Source organism: Pundamilia nyererei, unplaced genomic scaffold, assembly GCF_000239375.1.
Source record: "Pundamilia nyererei isolate P.nyererei 1_Seehausen unplaced genomic scaffold, PunNye1.0 scaffold00102, whole genome shotgun sequence".
Classification (NCBI taxonomy): domain Eukaryota; kingdom Metazoa; phylum Chordata; class Actinopteri; order Cichliformes; family Cichlidae; genus Pundamilia; species Pundamilia nyererei.
In genome coordinates, this window is record NW_005187503.1 from 1280183 (window position 1) to 1302661 (window position 22479).

Sequence of the window (22479 nt, forward strand, 5' to 3'; positions counted from 1 at the left end):
TCACATCACTCTAAATGATGCAGTATTTTCTCAACATGTGGGAGTCTGGGGCTGTCTTCTCTCTTCAAGAAAATAAAACAGTAAAATGTCTGCTTCATTTATCTATCTGCCTCTCTCTTCTCCACCCTTATTCTTTCAATCTCTCTCTCTTGCTCTAAGAGCTTTCTTACTCCAGGTTGGATTACACTGATAATCCTCCCTTTCTTTATCCATTTCTGGCTCAGCGCTCACCCTAATTTTGGAGGAAAGTCTTTGAATTAACCAGAAGAATCCATTTCACCTTTTCAAGAATCTGATAAAGCACCCTGCTTGCCGTAATCTCATTTTACCTTCACTCTCCATCCCCTTCTTCATCTGTTTTCTTCTTTTATTTCAGTTCCAAAACAGAATGTATTGCAAAGAAAACCTTTTTTTTTTTTTTGTTTCCGATTGCTTTGCAATCACAAATCATAGAGCCTACAGTCCACTGGAAATTGGGTTTCCTTGGATCGGGGCCCACTCCATCTTTTATCCCATATTTAGTTTCTTTCATCCTTTCCTTCACGCTTCTCCTCCTCTTTTTTTTTTTCTTTTTCTTTGTTTTCAGACAAAGTCTTTTGAAATAGCGTCCGCAAAGTTGGGAGCAGACATGAGGATTGAGATGGTGCATATGATGTTGAAAACACTAAATGCCACCAGACAGAGGCGGTCAATCACAGCGCCTGCAAATTTCCACTGCTCCGCCATGCTTTCGTTCTCATCTTGCTCCCGGAAGCGGTCCGCCATGTAACGCACCTCCTCCAGGATGGCCTGGAGCTGGGGGTCTCCCATCCCTACAGTGGAGCACCCTCCAAGACCTCCCGCCCCACCTCCAAAGCCCCCACCACTGGAGACAGTGCTGGGACATCCTACAGTTTCCACATTAGGGGTAGGCGGTGGAGGGGAGCTGCAAAATTGTGACGGCAGGTGTGGAGGTGGGCTTCCCGCCACTCGCAGAGGCCCAGCGGAGATGTTGTTTCTCTGGATGCTCTCCGGGAGCACCGAGGGGTCGTCCATGCTCTGAAAACCCATATATAGAAGATTCCCGTTGTTGTTAGCACTCGTCTGAGCCTGGAGGTGAGGGTGCCCTGCATGAAGCGGCCCTGTTTGGAGGGGAGCCAGGTTCTGTGGGTGCAGCGGGTGGAGGGAGTCCGGAGGGTTAGGGATGCTTCCGCTCTGTGACCCCGAGGAGCAGCGGCGCAGGTGGGGGGCGCAAGGTGGCCGCTCTGGGTCGTCACTCTCACCCGGGCGCTTCATCCGCAGGAACCACGCGACCCACTGCAGCAAAACGAGCCGCACCTAATAAGAGAGAGAGAGAGAGGGACACTGAGATATGTAGGGATGAGAGCGGGGGACTCGAGGGAGCACAGAGCATAAAAGCACTCAAAGAAGTAAAAGAAAACATAAGAAAGCAGCCACGAAGCACTAAAAGCAGCTACACATCCTGACCTGCACCTAACGCCAGTTAAGCTGGGCTAATAGGCAGTTATTTGTCTCTTTCAAACTGCAGCTGCACTTGTAGAAGTATGAGATCCTCACCAGGGTCGCCTGAGGAAAAAAAATTTTTTTCTTTGGCTGCATTCCCCACAGAGAGGAAACTTAGAAATAGGCATACATTCAAACTGTGGAAATATTGAGAGCAGTGCTTACATTACTGTTTTATGACTCTAACAAGTTTGCTGTAATGTTTCATTAAACAATGTTTAAATAGAGACCTTATTCAAATTTAAACCTTCGCTTCTGCTTTCCCAAAAAATACAAAAAAGACTCCAAGTCCCCTGAAAGTCATTCTGGCCCAGCAGAGTCCAGATGGGTGTCTGGCATCTAATGAGCAGCTAATGTCCAGATGACTGCTCAATTACACTCGACAGAGTATGTTTACCAGCCAGGTAACCGTCTCTGTTGCTGCTGCCGTTGACGTAGGTTTTTTTCAAGGGCTGTAATTATGAACTGTGCTGGTTCGATGCCCTCATCTGAACCACATCAATTAGCCTGTTAATTGGCCATTGGACTGTCTGAACGAGCCATTCATCAACAAAGCGTCCTTGAATTGTGTCGATACATCGAGCATCTGCGCCGTCATGCAGTAAAGCTGATGCACATGTATTGAAAACTGCAGGCCTGTCAGTTCGTCTCTGCAGTCCACACATAAATCACCGGATAAATACATCTCAAGATGTTGGTTAATATTACATTACATGACATTTATTTTCATTTCACACCTTCTTTCAACATTTTTCATGTTTTAAAAAATTCACGTTATGACAAAACCTTTGTTAAAACAAAGCTTGATGAATTTTTTATCATTAAAAAGGCGAGGAAAATAAAAAAAGAAGGAATGAGGCAAATCAAATCCTCCCACACATCCAGAGTGCTTTGAAATGCACTCCTGTTGAAGTCTGTGGTGAGGCATTTGATGAACACACTCGGGCAGACTGACACTGCTGGATGAGTCACAGCCGAGGAAGTCAGAGAATAAAAAGCGAAAGAAAACTGGCAGAGGAGCACAGGTATAGAGCTAACAAATGGATGACATGTTATTGAAAATGGCAGAGCAGAAGAATTATACTGAAGCTTGAACAGAGATTAACAAAAAGATTCATTTGAATATATCTGCGTGAATTAGAAAGACCGATCTCTTATTAAAGCAGCGAAGCGTGTAAGTGATGATGTTTGTGGAGTTAGGCTCACCCATTTGGGCATTTTTCCTCCGGTCGGATCGTGATGATGATACTGCAGAACCACCACTGTGGCGATGACTGACATCCCAACGATGATCATTATACTGGCAAAGTACTGACCTGGGAGGAGTGGGAGAGAGTAAAATATTTCATTTTTAAGTCACACCGTAATTTCCTACTGCCTCACTGAGCTTCACAGTATCTGCTACAGCATGTTATTTAGGAAACAGCCCAGCAATCGTTGTATAGAAGTAAAAGATCTACAAAATGATGGCTTAATGTCTGTTTTCAAGGACTCTAAGGTCAGCAAGATGAGGTATTTCACTGAAACACATTATGATGGGATTCTCAAGAAAAATATGAATTTTTAAGGATGGTGTGTTCCTATTTTTATCAAGGTGGATGTCTTCATAACACAACTTCTGCCAAGTTTATACTCCTGGGGAAAAAATCATCAAACAGATTAAATCCACAGCAGATTCTCCTAATTAAAAAAACAAGCAGAAAGGAAAACACTAATGATTATGACTCTTTTTTTTCTTCTCTTACGCTTTTAATGACCAGGATTTGTGTCTTCAGGCAAAGATGGCCTTGCATCTGTGTCGGTTGCCGTCTAAGCTCGCTAAACATAATTTCCAGCAGCGTGCCCACAATCAATTTAGACTATTAAACTTTAAGGTGAGCAGGTGGCCACAGTAAATCCTGTGATTACAGTTTTTTGGGGGGGAGCATTGTGTAGATTTTCTAGTCTCCTGTAGTGCAGTACTGTGCAAAAGTCCCTCAATTTTCCATGTTTTGCAATGAAAATGGGAAATAGGTGCAAAAATTGATTAAAATGTGCAAAATGAAATCCATGGAAATAAAGTGTATAAGGCAATCTGTACAATTCAAACAGCTTGAAAGTCAGTGTTTGGTATGACCACCCTTATTCTTCTGTCTTAGGGAAGCTTTCTTGGTGTGTCTTTAAGTGTGTCTTCATGAATAGTTCTCCGGGCTTCTTGAAGGACATTCAAAACTCCTCTTTGGATGTTGGCTGCCTTTTGTTCTGTTCTCTGTCAAGATGATCCCACACTGCTTCAGTAATGTTGAGGTCCGGGCTCTGGGTAGGTCAGTCCATGACTGATGGTGCTGCATTGTGAGTTTTTCTATCCAGGTGTGGTTTTACTGCTTAGTGTGTTTAGGATCATTGTCATGCTGAAAGATGAAGCTGTCGTCAATCAGACACTTTCAAGATGGTATTGCATTATGGATCAAAACCTGACTGCACTTTTTGTGTATTCAGAATTTCATCAATTTTGACAAGATCACTGTTACCACTGATTTTCACTGCAGTTCCCTGTTTCCCTTCCCTAAGAATGGCTTTTTTGACAGCCACTCTTCCACTCAGACTATTTCCGATGAGGGTCCAGTTAACAGTAGATGGATCAAATGAAGGGTCAGACACATTTCTCAGGTCCTCTATCAGGTCTTTGCTGCATTTTTTCCCATTTCTTAAGGACAGGACTTTCGGATACTGTTCATCAGCTGTAGATACTTTTTTTAGGTCACTTCTTTTTTCCTCCACTTGTCAAGTTTCCTTAAATGTTTTAGAACACACTGCACATCATCCAGAGAAATGCCAAGTTTTCAGCTAACAGCTCACTGAATATGACTTTGTGCAAAAATACTGTTTTATGTCTGCCAAACTGTGGAACAATGTATGTGTTTTTGCAACAGGCTGCTAATAAATTTAAAATGAAGTTTTCTGTCATGTATAAGAATAACACTGGTTTGTGTCTGGAGTTAGGAGCCTGTTACATGCTTGAATGAGCCATGGGTTACTGTTAAATGGGTTAAAAAGCACAAAAAATCCCATTCCACTGAAAGTGGTTAAGTGAGAACTACTGTCTCTGGTAGCTTTTCATGTAGTTTCAGGGTTCTCAGATTATCAGAACAGCAGCTGATGGGAACATTTTGTGCAGCCTGCAATTGGGTAATGTTCCTTTCATCCATTCATAGTTCATGTTATACTCTTGCACTGCAGTAAGACCGTTGCAGAAGACAACATACTTCCTCCGTTTCAGCCTTGAAGGCAAAGTATAAAAGGCAGCAGCACTCAGCTAATGAATTAAAAAAAACCTGTAAACCCGAAAGCATTATCAGCATATAAAAACACCATCTGAATGGTCACAGGGACACTTGTGTATCCCCTCTAAATTGACACTTGGTCATTGAAACCTTGGGAAAGTCTACAGTTAGGTCCATAATTTGTTGGACACAGTATTTTTAATTTCAACAGATTTTTAAAAAGAAGGAATGCACTGGCCAACACCAAAATGTCTAACAGACCACAGAAGACAAGTTCACAACATCTAACAGTCACCAAGGCTCTTAGAGATGCTGATCTACAATCAGCAGACCCTTCAAGATGAACTTGTCCTAAAAAGATGGGAAGAGAAAAGTAAGGAGAAGGACAGACGCAGCTCATCAATCCAAATTTACCACATCATCTGTGAAACAAGGTAGAGGCAATCTTGTGGCATGAGCATGTATGGCTGCCAACTGAACTGGACTACTAGTGCTTATTGATGATGTGACTCCTGATAGAAGCAGCAGGATGAATTGTGAAGTGCACAGGACTGTACTCCCTGCTCAGAGTCTAAAGTGGACTGCACAGTGCAAATGGATAATGACTCAAACCAAACTACTAAAGCAACCCAAGAGTTTCTCAAGGAGAAGAAATGGGATTTTCTTCAAATGGTTGGTCACTGATGTCAACCCAAGACAGCATGTTTAGGCCTGCAACTGAAGGTGGCTGCACTAAACGCCCAGCAGAGCATCTCAAGGGAGGAATCACAACAACTGGTGATGTTCACGGATTCTAGAGTTGAGCCTTGGATTTTACTCCAACAGTCCTGATATTTAAAACTATATTAGTCTGTCCGATTCCTCCTGAGCCTCTGAAAATGGGGAATTGTGTACAAAAGTCACCGTAGTTCCTAAACAGTTCATTTAAATTTGTTGTAAAACCCCAGAATCAAAGCCTCGAATTAAAGCCTGCACTTCAATCACATCTTAATTGTTTGGTTTAAAATCCACCGAGGTGACACACAGAGGCGAAACTACAAAAAAAATGTGTCTTTTCCCAACGAATTATCAGCCTAACTGTTTAATCAACATGTTCAGCATCCACAGGCTAACTATCAATTATAACAAACAAAAAACAAGCACAAAGTATCGATCGCGCCCATCAGATAGAAACTGCATGCAGTATTTCCAGTGAGTCAGACAGCCTGATTTAATGCTGTGTGTTGCGATGGCAGCAGATTCTTTTTCCTATGAATATATCCATCTTTCACATACCTATGAGAGGGACGGAGTCAGATGTGGCTGGCATGATCTCTGCGACCAGCAGCATGAAAACAGTGAGAGACAGCAGGATGGTGATACCTGCAGATAGAAAGAGAAATAATACATTTTGTTAGGCCATCGATCCAGTGGTTTGGTCTCCTCCCCTCAGTCGCTCTGTCTACTTCTGAGAAACTGCATTAGTCTGTTTGGTATTTTGATAAATAGTCACACTCAGGAGGAGATCGGGTTCGATTTATGTAAATGACTGGCTAACGCTCGTACAGTGAATCACTTTTTTGGCATTGTGCATCTCTAAAGCAAAAAAAAAAGCACTTCCGCATACACAGCACATAACCCTTTTTAAAGGTGTTCAAACACCACCGGTGTGCACGCGAACACACTCCTCACACCCTCCCGCAATTCCATCTTCATTTATCCACCGCCACGCAATCTGTCTCACTTCTCCAGCAGACGGAATTTAGGGAGTGCTTTGCTGGCATAACTGTCCCCATTCAGAGGCATTCAATTAAACTCCCAGGCCGAGAGATAAAATATGAATGCTCTTTAAGGATATTAGGTGAATTAAAAATGCGTCTTTTATGTCACTTTTTCTCTTCACATATGACATTTATTCTTTTTAAAAGCATGTACCTCTAACCCTAACTGCTCGGCCGCTCGGTGCACGCGTCTCCTCCATCAAGTGAAGTGACAGAGTATTTTTCTGGAAGCCAGTGTGCAAGCTCTCCCCCCAATCAATTCACTAGCTTTAATTACATCAATAGGTTAATCGTCCGTGTGTGTAAGGCTTGGCATCCCCCCCACCTCCTCCTTTTATGGGGAAATGCTGCGTAATGCATCCTGCATCGGGGGTGAGGTTAGGCTTTGACAATGCTGTTGCCTCCCAAGCAGACATGAGTCAAAGAGCATTTAGATTTATCCAGTTACCAAGGTGAACTTAATGCAATATCAAGCTGCAATCTTCTATTTTCTTAAACAATTAGTCAAATAAATGGTGGAAAAAAGAATGCAAAATTTCACAAAATTCAAAAGTGACACAAAAAAATCTTGAACCAATTAAATTAGATTAAAAAAATGTAAAGCTGAGACTTTTTCTCTATTTTTACTTTATAAAACTTAATCGGTTTCCCAAACATAGTCATAATTTTTCAACCACTTTCCTCTTCCATTAGTTGCCTAACAGCTTTACCTCTATAAATGTCAGATAACGTGAAATCTGGACTATTTAATGTCCTGAGGAGATGAACATTAGTCATCTCTAAACAGGTTGAAGCAGATATTAAAACATATTTGCAGCTGCTGCTTGATCCCGGCAATGCTCTCTCTCTCTCTCTTCCAGCCCATTATTGTGCGATTTGGATGTCTCTCCCCTTCTCCTCCTCATCAGTCGTCCCTCTCTCTTTTGTGCTGTCCTCTCTCATCCTTTTCGAATTCTTCTCCTGTCGGTGTTATCTTTTTGCTTCCCTCCCACACCCATCGGTCTGTGTTCCTCCTCCTCGCATTTCTCATCTTTCTATTTTATCCTGTAATCCCTCTCCTCTCTCAGCTCCCCACCCCTCTCCCTTTGTCTGTTTCATGCCTCCCCGTAGTCTCCAGTGCCACTCCTTCGATTCTTTTTTTTTTTCTTGAATTTATTCCGGGATGGCTTGCTTGTTGTGAGCTCAGTTTTTGGCAGCCTATAAACTACTTCACTCAAACCCGGGAGCAAGTTGGAGATTTTTGCATATTTGACACGTTCTTTTTACAAAATATATACATTCGTTTCAAAAAGCCCGAACACTGTGTAAAACCTGCAAGTCGTTTCAATCATATAAGGGACATTTGGAAGTCTTACTGCATTTGCAGCAACATGCTTGGAGAAAGTTGAAAGCAGAGCAATTAAAAACTACAAAAAGTCATGGCCACACGTGCTGCTTTTGGGGAGCCATCTTTTTCATAGAAGACACCTCGCTTCTTCCATGTATTACAGCAGCTTGGCTGTGTAGTGAGTTTATGTGCCTGAAGTTTCTATTTTCCTTCAGGTTTACTCTTTACACTGTGTGCATCTTGCACTTGAAGCTTTCATTGTTTGCATTCATGATTACCTGCTTTACAGTTCCCTGGTATTTTACCGGTGTCCCTTTGTTTCTTGGCTACACGCAGATTAGTGACTAGAGGCAAGAAACTGCAAAAATTACAAAATATGTTTTAACTCAAATGAGCTTGCATTGATTCTCAGACTGGTTTACTCTAAATGTGTGTGTGTGTGTGTGTGGGGGGGGGGGTTCATTGTTTTGGGGAGGTTTTTTAAACAAAGTTTTTGTCCACTCACCCAATGAGATCTTCTCCCCGGAGTCAGCAGGCAGCACAAAAATGAGCAACGTCATAGAAGAGAGCAGCACACATGGGATGAGAAGGTTCAAGGCGTAGTAAAGCGTTCGCCGCCTTATTGTAATAACAAATGTCACATCCGTGTAGGGCTCCTTACAGCAGTCATAGAAGACCTCATTCCGCTTTCCAGGAACTCCTGGAAGTAGGAGAGAAACTAGTTTGGTTGCTCATGCCTGAATAAAAGTGAATGCAATGCAAACTTTTTCCCCTACTCACCTATTAGGTCCCATTCTCCGTTGGGCATGTAGCCGGAGATGTCAGCGTCGACCATCTGGAGGTCCAGCAGCCAGCCGTCGTACGTCCAAGAGCCAAATTTCAGCTCACATTTCTGAATGTCAAAAGGAAACCAGCGAACATCCACATTGCATGTGCTCATAAAGATTCCTGAGAAAAGGACAAAAGCACAGGGGCTCCTCAATCAATTGACTAAATGACAATAATGAACCGCCGCTTCCTGAGGAGAGGTGACAAGGGAAAGATGTACAGCCGGACCATTTGTTTAGTGCAGGGAGTCTGTCCAGAATATCAAGTTCCTTGTTAGAGAAATCATTCATTCACTTCAAGACCTCTTTTTTTTTTAACTTTCTACAACTGTGTGAAAAATGTTACATCACAACCAAAAGTGCACACTGCAACAGCATTTTTATGAACACCCTGCAGGTCTACAGAGAGTTTTTAAATTTTGTTTGGAGGCTGAGGAAGTGAAAGCAAGGACTAGATTAGAAACGAGCTCCCGTCAAAGAGATGGCTATAAAAACAAAACTTGGCAGCTATATATATTGTCACTCACAGGTTTCAGATATTTTCTGCTGTGAACAAATGCTGCTTCTGCTCTCTGCCTGCACACACACACACACAGCTGTTAGCTAAGCCTCAGCTAGAGAAGAAAACATCAACGATGACACTGAAAAATGAGATTGTGCACAGTGCCATAATCAGATTCCCACTTCTATTATGCAGAAATAATAAATGCAACCGCTCCCATATGCACGGCATAAGTGACCAAGAAATCATAAAGACACACTTCCACCCTCAAACGAAAAATTGCAATGATCCTCGCTGTGGTCGCTGGTGAGCTGCAGCTCTTAAAGTAATTACTGAAATAAAACGGTCTCTCACACACACAAGTGCAGAGAACCAAAATGCCAGTGAAGCCTTGCAGCTCTCAAAGACGTTCATTATGAGCCTGCCCACATGCAAATCAGCCTGTGGAGGTAAATGACAACAGGGAAAGGGGGCTAACAGGTGGAAGGTATAGATTTTCTCTCTCCCTGCACTTCTTACTCACTAAAATCCAGCTCCTAACCTCAGGTTCCAACCTTTGCTTCATGAGTGTGTCTTTATAATTACTCCAGTTATGAGCTCCTAAGGCCCTAAAATCTAAACGTACACCGATTAAGCTAAAGCAGATCCACCTCTCTGTGCTTCAAATCCATGCATATTTGCAGCCTGCCTCTCGAATATATCCAGTAACCTTGAAACAACACCTTCAAACAAGGCGCCAGAATCTTCTCTGCAGCTTGGAACAATCTGTCTCGCAGCGCGTACGGCTCCCAAAATAAAACTCCATCATTCTGAGCATTTCAAGGCCTAGAGACAAGATTACCTTGTTATAAATGTCATCCGGTCCAGATATGAGCTAAAGCCTGTTACACGACGTTTCCTGTTAGGCCATTAACACAACACAGCACCTTTACCTCTGCAGCAAGAGGAGTTATTCAGACGGCACGCAGCAGACATCTGGGATCCTCCACATCTGAATTATTTACTGTGTGTCAAGCTCCCCGCTCCATGCCTGACACCCACAAACTTGTTGCCTCTTATTTACTGACAATAACCAGCTGAACAACAGGAATTGTAGCCAGGCATGTGTCAGGGAGCTGATTTGTTTCTCATTCTTTTGCTTTTTCTTACTTTTTCTCATTTACTAATAAAATACACACATCAAACCACTCCTTCTCATATTTTTCCAAATCGTATCTTTGTATTCTCCCACTAATTGACTCCAGACAAAGAATTAAGCAGCTGTATTTACATTCAGCAGCAGCTCATGGGATGGCTTTTGGGGCTTGCAGTCTTCGACTTTTTATTCAAAAAGTCTTTTCAGGCCCTCCCAGTCGCTCTCTCCTCACCCCAAGAGATGGGATTCAGTCTCAGGCTTTGATAATCTGGTGTATAACGAAAAGACTGAGAAACTGCAAGCAAAGGCCTGTGGAAACACGAGAGGGGAGTCTATACTTTTGTGGGCTTGCATTTGGGTTAAGGCAGGAAGCAGAGGAAGTGAGCGTCTCCTATTTATAGGTGTTACTCACAGAGCTGGGAATCGGTAACCAGTGACTAACTAGGGATGCTGTTTTACAGTGATAAAATATTAATGTCAAGTGTACAAACAGTAGGGAGACATGACTCGATTGTAGAATGAGACGCTGCCGTTGCACCTCGGGGAAATGTGGAGGGAGATGAGCGACGGGGAGAGCAGGAACGATGATTAAAATCTAAGAAATATGTGGAAAGCCTCACCTGGGGGAAGATACTTGGCAAAGCCGCTGGAGTTTACCAGAACATTGGTCTTAAAGGTGGAGTCAAAGTCATCATCTGCACTGAGGAAGGACAGAGGAAGAAGTGACACGACTTGTTGACGTGTGCGCGTACGAGGCGAGCGTTTAGGGGTTTATGCAGGGTTTACCTGTTGTAGAGGAGGATGTCTGGGGTCCAAATTTGATCTGTGGTAAAGCGAAGATTTTTCACTCCAGGATGTTCGCTCTGGTTCCACTGGAGATAGTGGTCGTACCAAGTCTTCAACACACAAACACAGACATGCTGTCTGAGCCAACAACCTGCAGGCAAATTATTGCACACTAATATTGCACACAAATTGCCAAAAGTATTCGCTCATCTGCCTTTACGCACACGTGTATTTGAGTAACATCCAAATCTCAATCCATAGGGTTTAATATGATGTCAGCTTCAACTTTTCAGGAAAGGCTGTCGACAAGATTTAGGAGTGTGTTCGTGGGAATTCTTGACCATTCTTCTGGAAATGCATTTGTGATTCATCTCAAAGGTGTTCTGTCAGGTTGAGGTCAGGACTCTGTGCAGGCCAGTCAAGTTCTTCCACACCAAACTATCCATGTCTTCATGGAGTTTGCTTTGTGCACTGGTGCGCAGTGCTTTTGGAACAGGAAGCGGCTATTCCCAAACCCATTCCCTGAAGCTCTATGCACTGGTCTTGAGCTAATCTGAAGGCCACATGAAGTTCGGAGGTTTGTAGTGATTCACTTTTTGTAGAAGTACATTTTATACACCTCTGGCTGTGGAAGTGATTGGAACACCTGAATTCAGTGATTTGGATGGGTGACGAATACTTTTGGCAATATGGTGTATTTCCAAAGCCCTCTACTGTTCATCAAAATAAAACAGAAGATAAAAGGATGCCACTCTTCCATCTACTGTGTTATTCTGATAACAGTGTGCAGTTTCTTTTTAATTTCCTGCCGTTGAAATCGAAGGTGCTTGGAAAGAAGCCCGACTGGACCTTTTTAAGTTTCTTGAAGACGTTTCTCATCCAAGATGCTTCTTCAGTTCTAAGACTGTCTTCAAGAAACTTAAAGAAGTCCAGTCGCTTTCCAAGCTCCTTGGATTGTCATGACCTGGATGACTGAGAACCAGCACAGATATTCCTGCTTTTGTCTTTTTGCCCATCCTCATTAAATTCACTTCTGTTCAATCCTTTTTGCATTATAGTCTTCCCTCTCTCCGTTTTTGCTCATCTTATGTCTCTCTATGTTTATCAAGCCTGTGTCTACATTTAGGTCCTCCACGCTGAAGTGATTACAATGATACATGGACTTCAGGGTGACCTTAATTTGCATGTTAAAGACTGAGAAAACTAGTTTTTGCCGCTGGAATACAATTTAAAAAAATTATCACCCCAAAACATTCAGAGTCTCTCAGGGGTCCTTACCATCTGCAGCCACATATTAGAGGTTAACACCTGGTTCTTCTCATCCTGCAAAACATTTACACCACTTAAATCATCATTCGCCATATAAACCACAAGGCAAGAGGTGTGAGCACTGCTCTTGATCCATAAATCCACAAACAAATATCAAATATTTGAAAAAAAAAAATCTGGTGCATTATTAATACCACAGTTTCAGGCATAAACAAACTACATGCTCAATGCTTGGGGGTTTTTTTCAGTCTAATTTCCATTTTAATTGCAAACAAGCAAATGCTCAGTGTTCTCCATGAAAAACTAAATCTTAATCCAAGGATCTGAATTCGTCCTTTTTAAAATGTTTTGTCTGATGTCAGAAATCAACAGCCCCCAAATGAGTCGGAGATGCCTACCACATCCATGATCTGTATCAAACTGAGGCTGAAGGAGACGTTGAGAGGTAGGGAGTCGTTGGCCACTGGTCGCTCCATGTGGTTGTAGTCCTTCAGGAGGTTTTTCAGCAGAGTCCTCTGATGAGGGCCCTGCAATGATACTGAAAGGCAGAAGAAAGGTTTGAATCTGATATAATGCTCATGTGTGGAAGCAAGCGAGATTTGATGATTCTAATGTCTCTATGTTCACTTTTAGTGGGTCCAGATTATAAAGTGTGTTTCTAAAATTCTAGGAAAAACTCCATTAAAAAGCACACTGGGGGAACAAATGTCAAAAAAAAAAAAACAGGCTGCTGATCAAATGAGAAGATTTAACCTTGAGGATTTCAGCCTCCTTATCTATAAATACATCTGGAAGAACATGACTGAAATGAAAAGAAGACAGGAGGAAATGCATGAGGAGAAGCAGGTTTAATGATGAAATTAGCAGAAATAGATCTGATCACTTATCTGGGCTTTAAATGTAACACTGGGGAAGGGTCCAGCTCCTCAGTCAGAATAAAATATTTCAAATTAATGCTGAAAACGCGGAAGAAAAATCAGCAAAGAGAAGAAAGCTTCAGAGCAAGCGTGGAGAACATTAAGTAAACAGGAACTAATTAGAAATGTAGAAAAACCTTATCAGGGCATAACTGGCACTAATTAATGTGTAATTAAGTTTGTTTGAGAAGCTCAAAGGTAATGCACATTAAAATGTTGAGAAGAAGAAGTGAGAAAATATCACCCTGACCACAAATGTGCCGTTTATTTGTGTGCATGTAGCTGTTTGTTTGTTTCCTCTCAGTATACCCATCATAACACACAAGGTCTAGCCAAGAACTTTAATTTACTGTTTATACCACGCTTACATCCATCCATTTGCTTGGCTGTTTATTCAACTAAGAGCCCTCCCTTAGTTGCCGCTCAGTCTTAGGGTCAACAGAGACAACAAAACCCTCTCACGTCCACATTTGCAGATAATTAACCTAACAAGCATGTTTGAGGCCCACGCTGGCACAGGAAGAACATGCAAACTCTACCAAGTAGATTTGAACCAGGCTTCTAGCTGTGAGGTGACAGTGAAATATACATACAGGAAATAATTATTACATTTTTATCAAAAGTGTCAGATTTTCAGTGTGGGAATTTCCTTTTTAAACTACAGCTCTGAAACTCGTAGATGAAATGTTAAAGCTAAAAAGAGAAATGTGTACACTCGACTTTATTGGGTACAGCTGTTAAAGCAAATCAGCCAATCGCTGGCAGAATGGATAAGCATTGTGATTTAGGTGTCTGAGTCTGAGTATCGGAGGAGCTGCTGATCTGCTGGAATTTACCCCACACGACCATCTAGAGGTTACAGAGACTGGTCCGAAAAAGAGAAAATATCCAGTGAGCAGCAGTTCCCCGGATCATGTTGATGTCAGAGAGTGCTTCAAGCTGATAGGAAGACAACAGTAACTCAATACAACCAAACACTACAGCATATATACACAGACAACATGCTGGACCTGGAAAGCGATGGGCCATTCACCACATCTCAGTCCAACAGAGCATCTTTGGGATGTGGTGGAATGAGAGATTCACATCATACACGTGAAGCCGACAAATCTGCAGCATCAGTGGGATGCTATCGTGTCAATATGATCAAAATACTAAAAGCATGAAAAGATTTGAGAACCTGCAGAAAAATATGTGGAAGAGTTGGATCTTGCAGAAAGTCTGTGCATTTCATACTGATAAAGTTTTATATTTCCGAGGTAAATTGGTAAATTTATTTGCCGGGATGCGGTATGCTGTGCGTGAAATGGAAGGAACTGTTTGTTTAGTGAAAATGTCACTCGGTGTGCTGATACCCAAATAAACTGCTGCGAAAAGCAGATGCAGCCTGTACTCTGAACAGTATGGAGGAATTCTTTTTTTATATATTACACTCTTATATAAGTTCGCTGCTGGGAATATGACAGGATTAAACCCTAGAGGTGCAGAGTACAAATTTACATGCACTTGTGGTGGCGTTTCCTTTCAAAGCTTGCCAAGTAATGAAAATTCCCTGAATGTTTTTTTCTTTAAAAATCTGCGTGCCCAAATACTGTCAGAAACTTTCGCTTCCTCTGTCTTCTTGTTGTTCATGTTTCCCAGCTTTTAGTCTTTGAAACCAAACAAACTGAACACTCTTTCACTGCTGGTACTTCTCCCTGTTGGTAAAGTTTGCCTGCTCTCCTCTCAGGTCTCTCAATCAATTGTCAGCATTTATGTTTAGCTTTTACTTGTGCTGCTCGGAGCGCCGTCGGCTCGGCTGCAGCAACATGTCCACGACACGGAGAGGCAAGATGGAGATGGAAGAGCCAATCTATACGTCAATTCATTTGATCTCTGACAGGTTTTCCATGTGAGAGCCCCTCGTGTGCACACAGATTTGTGCAGAAAGAGCCAAGGCAAAAACTGCTTCCATTTTTCTATCTGACATCTGCCTCGCTGTGCTGACTAGATGTCAATCTGCCCATTACAACATCTCACGCAGAGGCATCCAACCCCGTCTCTCAGCTAAACTAACATCCAGAAAATATGAGCACAGTTAAGACGTAAACAAACAAAGCAAACAGGTGAGCAAGAGTCTCACTTTTCTTCTCCCGGAGTCTCTTTCCTACTTCCTGCTATTCTTATTCCACTGCATACTTTGTAAATCAAGCATCAGCAACGTGGACCCCAGCGCCCGAATTCCGCTAAAATGCTGCTGCAATCCGATTCCCTGAAAACAGAGTGAAAGACAGACAGAGAGGCTCACCGTGGATCAAAGCAGAGAATCCAGAGAGGAGCAGAGCCACTGAGTGCCACATCCTGGTGGTGTGGAAGGGGTAAAAGAGAGGAGGCAGAAGAAGAGAAGCTTCAGATGTTGGAAAAAAGAGGAGGAGGAGGGAAAGGGAAAGGGGGGGGGATACAGAGAGGAAGGGAGGAAAGGAGCAGAGACTCAGGAAGCTGCTGGAAATCCTCCGGTCTGCATCCAGTCAGCATCAGAGGGAAGAAGTGCAAGCGTGTGCTGGAAGAAGGGGAGTCGAGAGAGGGCGAGTAAAAGGAGGAGGAGGAGATGCTGGTTGTGCTCTAGCTCCTCTCGCTCCTCTCTCTCTCTCTCTCTGTCTCTCTGGGAGGTGGGACTAAAATGGAGAGAAGAAGAGAGAAAATGTCAGTGATGGGGTGAAAGGTTTGACGATAAAACAGTGAAGTGTGGGGACGGATTGGAGGAAGGAGAGAGTTTAATTGCCCTATCACTGTGGGCTGACCTTTTTAAAGACAATAGAAACTGATGAGGCACACGATTTTAAGTGCTCTTAACACTAACGGAGAAGGAGTTTAAGTGTGGAAAAAGGGGCTGATCGATGCAGCAGGGTGAAAAATGTTTGACATAGGCTCAACGCGTGCATAAATTCATGTGGCAAGCACCAAAAGTAACACATAACTGCTTATACTTCTCTCAGTAAACTGATAAAATGCACATTATAGTGATTTTTTTCCACTCTGTGTCAGTTTTTTCTGCACAAATTGCTCATGCGGCCCCACATATCACTAGATTGAGCTTCTCCCTCACACTATAAAATCTGAATCCTTCATAAATCCCTGGAGTGTCATATATCCTTCCCTTGACAGTGTCCCCACTGTGACTATGTTTGCTTTGTTCCTGCTATTCGTGTGCACCTGTCAAAACTATATTGCAGTTTGCTGCATATATGATAACACGGGCTGGTTATGGCTGTGATCACACACTGCTGGACTGGAAACTGTCTGCTGTGTGTGAGCTTCCCACACTCGTCGCTCGGTGAGCTTTGAATCCTGCGGGGCAGACAGACTCTGGTTTAATTGAGAAAGTGCTGGGCTCTGCAGGAGGGCAGTGGGAATGTGCATAGTTAAACCCTACTTCTCATTTGTCCTCATGAAATGCTGATGCAAGGGCAGAGGCAGCGAGAAACTGAAAGACTGAGAAAGAGGAGGGCGGGGTGGGGGCAAGAAAAGAGGAAGAAAAGAGTTGGACTGTATAATAGATTACCCTATTACTTCTACTGCCCTTCGGAATTACCCCTTTCCCAGGCAGCCTGACATACACATCCAGAGCGCCTCCCGAGCTGCAGATTCATGCTCGGCTGCACACAGAGGAAGGTGAGTGGCCCTCGGAGGGGAGAAGAAGGATGGCCAAGTCACCGGCTAAAGCACGGCAAACTGCACCAAGCGTGGAGCGAGGCCACATGGTGTGCCCCAGCAATGTATCACCAGAGGAGGAGGAGGAGAAGCATCCTGTTGCTCTTTCTGCATCCCTGCAAATATTACTGCTTAAATATGTGCATAATGTATTTTGCGTTAACCTGGTGAAGAAAACACACACAAACGAACACTCACCAGCACCGAGTGTGACACGGTGCCAAGAACAAAATCCATTAGCCTTCATAAAAATACAGATTGGAGGCATTGAAGCGTGGGTGACATCTGGCGGTGTGTTTTCCTACTGCACGCTGGCTTGCAGCTCGGCAGCTCTGGCTCTGAGTGTGTGCTGGGTGGAGAGAGAGGTGGTGGTGGTAATTAACAAGGAAGAAACTGGGCTAAATGGCACGAGAAGATGATGAGAGCCGGGGCCATAAAGAGAAGGCTAATTAGGAAACAATGCCAGCGAGTGAATAGAAACACAGAGCAGGATGTGAATTAAAGCCATATTAATGATTATGGCGGCTGGAATGAAGAGAACCAGGGTTATGGCCATCATGGGGTGCTCTTGGTCTCTCTCACTCTCTGAATATTTGCCTTTTAACTGTGCGGCTCCTGATTGTAAATCTAATGACACAGCAGCAGTGGTGAGATGGCCATTTCTCCGACCTGGCATGACTACTGTTTATCCCCCCCTCTGTGCTACATGCTGAATGGTGCCTCTGACAATGCAGCCATCAGCCGTAGTGGCTGCTGTGCTGTGGTGTTTTTAATTACTCTGCTGATTGGATTAGGCCCTTTCTTGCGCTGACACGTCCCCTTCACTTAATAGTGTGTTATCGACAAGAGCAGCACATACATCCATTTTCCTGTGAGGTCTGATTTGTCAGAGTGGCTTTTTTCTGGAGTGGATGAAGTTCTCTTCTAATGGACAATTTGATCCTGTCCCGGTAAGCCCTGCAGCTGCTCGACTCTAATCCTATAAAATGTTATGAAGTGATATCTAAGAGTACTTCTTTCGGCTTAGTATTTCTATTACCTTTTATTTCTCACAATGAACCAGTTTTAAAGTATCACAGCTGATGCAGCAAAATCAAAAATGTGATTGTAGCTTCGTTTATGACATCTAGACTGGTTTAGTGGTTAGTATATTTGCTTTACACAATACAAAGGAAAAGCAAGCTCAGTTAAGGATAAGGAAAAACTGGGGAACAAGGACTCGGAATATTGTGGAGGTAAGATTAAAAAAAACTAAAGAATAAATGCAAGCAGTACACACCAGTAACAAGAGACAAATACAAAGGAAGGAGGAAAAACTAAACAAACTAAGAATCAAACATATTGAATGATAAACAGAAGTTAGGATTCTAAAAAATACAAAAGACTGGGTCCAACACTAAAGATCCATGACAGGAGGAGACACAAACACAGCCTCAGGCGGTCACGAGCTCATCCAGTGCCAATCCCAAGGCTGGCACTAGACTAGCTTGGAAGAGCATTCAGTGTAAAATCTGTTCCACATCTCTCTTTGGGAGTCAGGGAGCAGCCTTGATTGAATATTAAGATGGAAGTTGCCCTGGGTGAAAAAAGCGAAGTCACCGAGTGGCTTAAACCTGCATTCTTTCTACTGAGCAGCAGGGGCGACTCGTCTGCTTTAAAAAGAAATCAGATGCACAGAAGTCTGCGAGAAAAGGAGCCAGCTGATCACTTGATTTATAGTCTCAGTGGGCACTTTCCTTATGAGTTTAGGATCTCAGTGTCTAGTTTTAATCCTTATTTAATATAGCCTGATGTTCATTTAGTAAATTACTGTCCCATTTATTGTAAAATAGACGTCTGAGACACGTATGATTTATCATTTATGATCTGGCGTCTTAATTACATCTACCTATCACTTGTCATCTTTGGTTTAAAATCAATAAATATTGTGACAGAGCCAGATGACTTGAGTTAAATTTGCATTTAACTGATTCAAGCTCTTTAATTTTATTTGAGTACACACATTTTCCATTCCATTAAAAAAAGGGGGGGTGTAGATTTCACTTCTCTCTGACCTTATCTTGAAGTTGGAGAGAATGTGTGGCATTATCGGTGAGGTCCTATGATGTCTAGCAGCAGGGAGCAGCCCCAAGGAAATGACGCCACCACTCGCCTGAAGGACCCCAACACAACACAACACGCTGTTGTACAGCAGTATATAAAGTAGAGCGGCTGAAGCATCAGCAAGCATACATTTAACAATTACTTGATTTATTAGGCAAGGCAAGGCAAGGCAAGTTTATTTGTATAGCACAATTCAACAACAAGGTGATTCAAAGTGCTTTACAGAGACATTAGAAACAAAAACAAATCAAAAGCATGATTTAAAATTGATTAAAACAAGCAAACAAACAAACTAATTAACAAACAAACAAAACAGTATATAAAATCAAAACAGATAAAATCAGAACAATAGATAAAATCTATAGATAAAAAAAACAATATTAGTATTGTTTATTTCAGTTATGTTATTTATAGGACAAAAAATTAAAATTAACATTTTTCCTATATATAATGTTGGTTTTTTATATTCTGCGTATAAGTATTTACTTACTTTAGGACCATTTGAAAGCACACCTATCCTTTAGCTTTACTCTTATCTTAAGTATTGCTTATTTCATAAAATAAAAATTGCCATCATCAAACATGCCATGCTAAAAATATATTTTTGTTCCAAAGAACTGTGTTAGCTTTTTAAATTTGAACTAACTACCTCATTATCTTTTACACAGTAATTGGAGTTTAATCTAGTATCAATGACCAATGAATAATTTTAGCCTCCCCCCTAAAAATCATAAAACATATTTCAGATGGAAAATTGTGAGGCATGCATACAAGCATGTGGGTCATACAAATTACTGAGTTTTGTAAGGAGAGTGCATTCTGAAAAACATATTTCAGATGGAAAAATTGTGTTTATTATATTATGACATAGCCCAGTTAGCTCAGGTGGTAGACCATGAGACTCTTAATCTCAGAGTTGTGGGTTTAAGCCAGACATTGGGTGATCTCTGATTACAAGGGCAGGCTTTGTACTTTCTCACTTGACAAAATGTAAAACCCCAATTGGACAATGAAGGTGTTTTAATAATGAAATGGTTATTCAAACATGTGCAGTGCTTTTTAATTAGAGATCATTTCTTTGAATTTCAGGAGCCGGACCAAACCTCATGCAGGCAGTTGCCGATTGAAATTCACAGACCTCTACAGTCCTCATGGAAAAACAATAAACTAGCATACCATACTACAGGGTTACCCTTTGTCACCAGCTCAGTTCTTAACTCTGGACAAAGTAGCAGAGGGCTTCCATTTCTTTGGCTAGTGTCACTACTAAAAAAAAAACCTGTTTTGTAGCAAAACCATAGCACAGTAATAGCAACTAAAGTAGTACCGGTATATGAATGAGTGAGTTGATTGGCACTTTTCAGTAAAACTAGAGGAAATATTAAAAAAATGACAACTGTGTAAGTTCTATTAATTTTAAATATCACAGCGCTATCACTCAGGGGTTTTTGGCTTGATATTTACATCATACAACATCTATCCTTTGTCAAAAACATCTTTTAAATATCTCCTTATTTTCTGGGTCATTTTTTCTGTAGATTGTGCTTCTTTTTAATACATTTTACCTTTTGCTGATCTTAGTGGGGTTAGTATTTTTCTACTCTTCAGTACTGTTATTCTGAAGTTTCTAAAATAAATAATTGCCATGTAATATAATACAGGTTTGCCCAATATCATATGTTGTCCATTTAAATATACACTAACTGGACACTTTATTAGGTGCAGCTCTGTAGTACTGGATTGGGCGTCCTTTTGCCCTTAAAACTTCTTTCATTCGTAGCACAGTTGCTGCAGATTTGTTTGCTGCACATCCAACATTTTAATCTTTTGTTCCACCACATCCTGAAGGTGCTCTATTGGACTAAGATCTTGTGACTGTGGAGGACATTTGAATACAGTGAACTCACCGACCCGTCTGGCACCAAAAACCTTTCCACAGGTGTACCTAATAAAGTAATAAAGGATAAACATATTGTGTTTTTGTTTTTACTTACTGTTAAATGAAATGATTCTTGGGCTGTGTATGGACTCGCTTAAGACCGCACTACTGGAAAGACCGTCCACGTATAAAGACATAAAGACACAGCAATGCTCATCTCAGACTGACTAACTTGCTAAAGGAAAACGATTAGATCACTTGATAGGCTTTAAATGTCTTCATGTTTAGATTAGTCAAAAGATTATTCAGGATGTATTAACCACATCTATAAGCGTTTCCTTCCTGAGCCGCCCAGCATGCTGCTGTTTCAGGTATGTTTCATTCATACCTTTTATTCATCTCTCAGGCCATTAACTGGAGGACTAAAACCTGTAATTTCTTTGTGCGTGGGTGACATTTATGCAAATTCAGTCCAAACTGCGCTGCTGATTGTAAGTGGTAAGTTCAGAGCAAAACAGTTTGGCACAGAATGACTGAGTTAAGGGGCTGAAGCTGATCTGACAGCAATTTTTGTCTTTATATGCTGCAGTGGTTACAAAGTAAAGGAGGGCTGTTCACAACAGGGAACAAATGTGCAAACATATTCCAGTGTTTGCCGGCAGGAAACATTTCAACAGCTAAGAATACTCGGCTGAATAGTGAGTGTGATGTAATGCAACTTTTTGGATTATGGCTATTTGAGTTTCTGTTGCCTTCCTAACAGGTCGAAGCAGTCTGCCCATTCTCCTCTGACCTGATCTGCTGCTCACCAGATAGTTTCTCTGTTTTGATAATTTTCTGTAAACCCTAGAGATGAATGTGAGGGAAAATCCCAGCATATCAGCAGTTTCTGAAATACTCAGACCTTCCCGTCTGGTGCTAAAAAAAACATATCACATGTACTGGAATCACCTTTCTTCCCATTACAGAGATTTAACTTCTGCAGATCATTTTGATGATGTCTAGTTGCCTAAATGCATTGACTTGCTGCCATTTGATTAGCTGATATTTATTTTAAGCAGCAGTTTAACAAGTGAACCTAATAAAGTGGCTAGTATTAAAGTAAATGTCAGACTCTATAACCATAAACAAGATGTTTAACCTTGAGAATAAAACTGTATGCCCGATGTGTGCATCTTAGGTTAACTAATGTTTCCCAACAGATGAGACTTAAGTAATTAATATCCTGTCCAGAGGATGAACTCCCACTCACTAAAAGATTCAGGCCACGATGCAGATTTGCCATTTACCATCCAGAGCAATTAATGCACTCCAAATTCCCCAGCTTGGTTTCACTTTCATAACAACCAAAGGATGATTTGCAGGAGAAGCGACTAATTGAAGATGTGCTGGCTACTGGCCACACAGGCAAGTAGAATTGACATACTTAGCTACCAGCTAGAGCGGACAGGATTTATAAGCACTTGGCAGCAAGCTTGAATTAATTTGAAGCCTTGCAGATGTGCATATATCCTTTCA

General features: G+C 41.8%; 1 protein-coding gene across 1 annotated transcript; it reads right to left on the reverse strand.

Annotated features, from left to right (window-relative positions):
* Positions 1-432: 432 nt before the first annotated feature.
* Positions 433-15653, reverse strand: chrna11 (cholinergic receptor, nicotinic, alpha 11). Its single transcript, XM_005740669.1, has 10 exons — positions 15577-15653; positions 12771-12910; positions 12382-12426; positions 11104-11213; positions 10938-11017; positions 8634-8801; positions 8359-8553; positions 6042-6128; positions 2710-2819; positions 433-1317 (listed from the first exon to the last, which is right to left on the reverse strand). Exons 1-10 carry the CDS (start codon positions 15626-15628, stop codon positions 583-585), a joined length of 1722 nt encoding a protein of 573 aa, XP_005740726.1. The 5' UTR covers positions 15629-15653; the 3' UTR covers positions 433-582.
* Positions 15654-22479: the final 6826 nt, after the last annotated feature.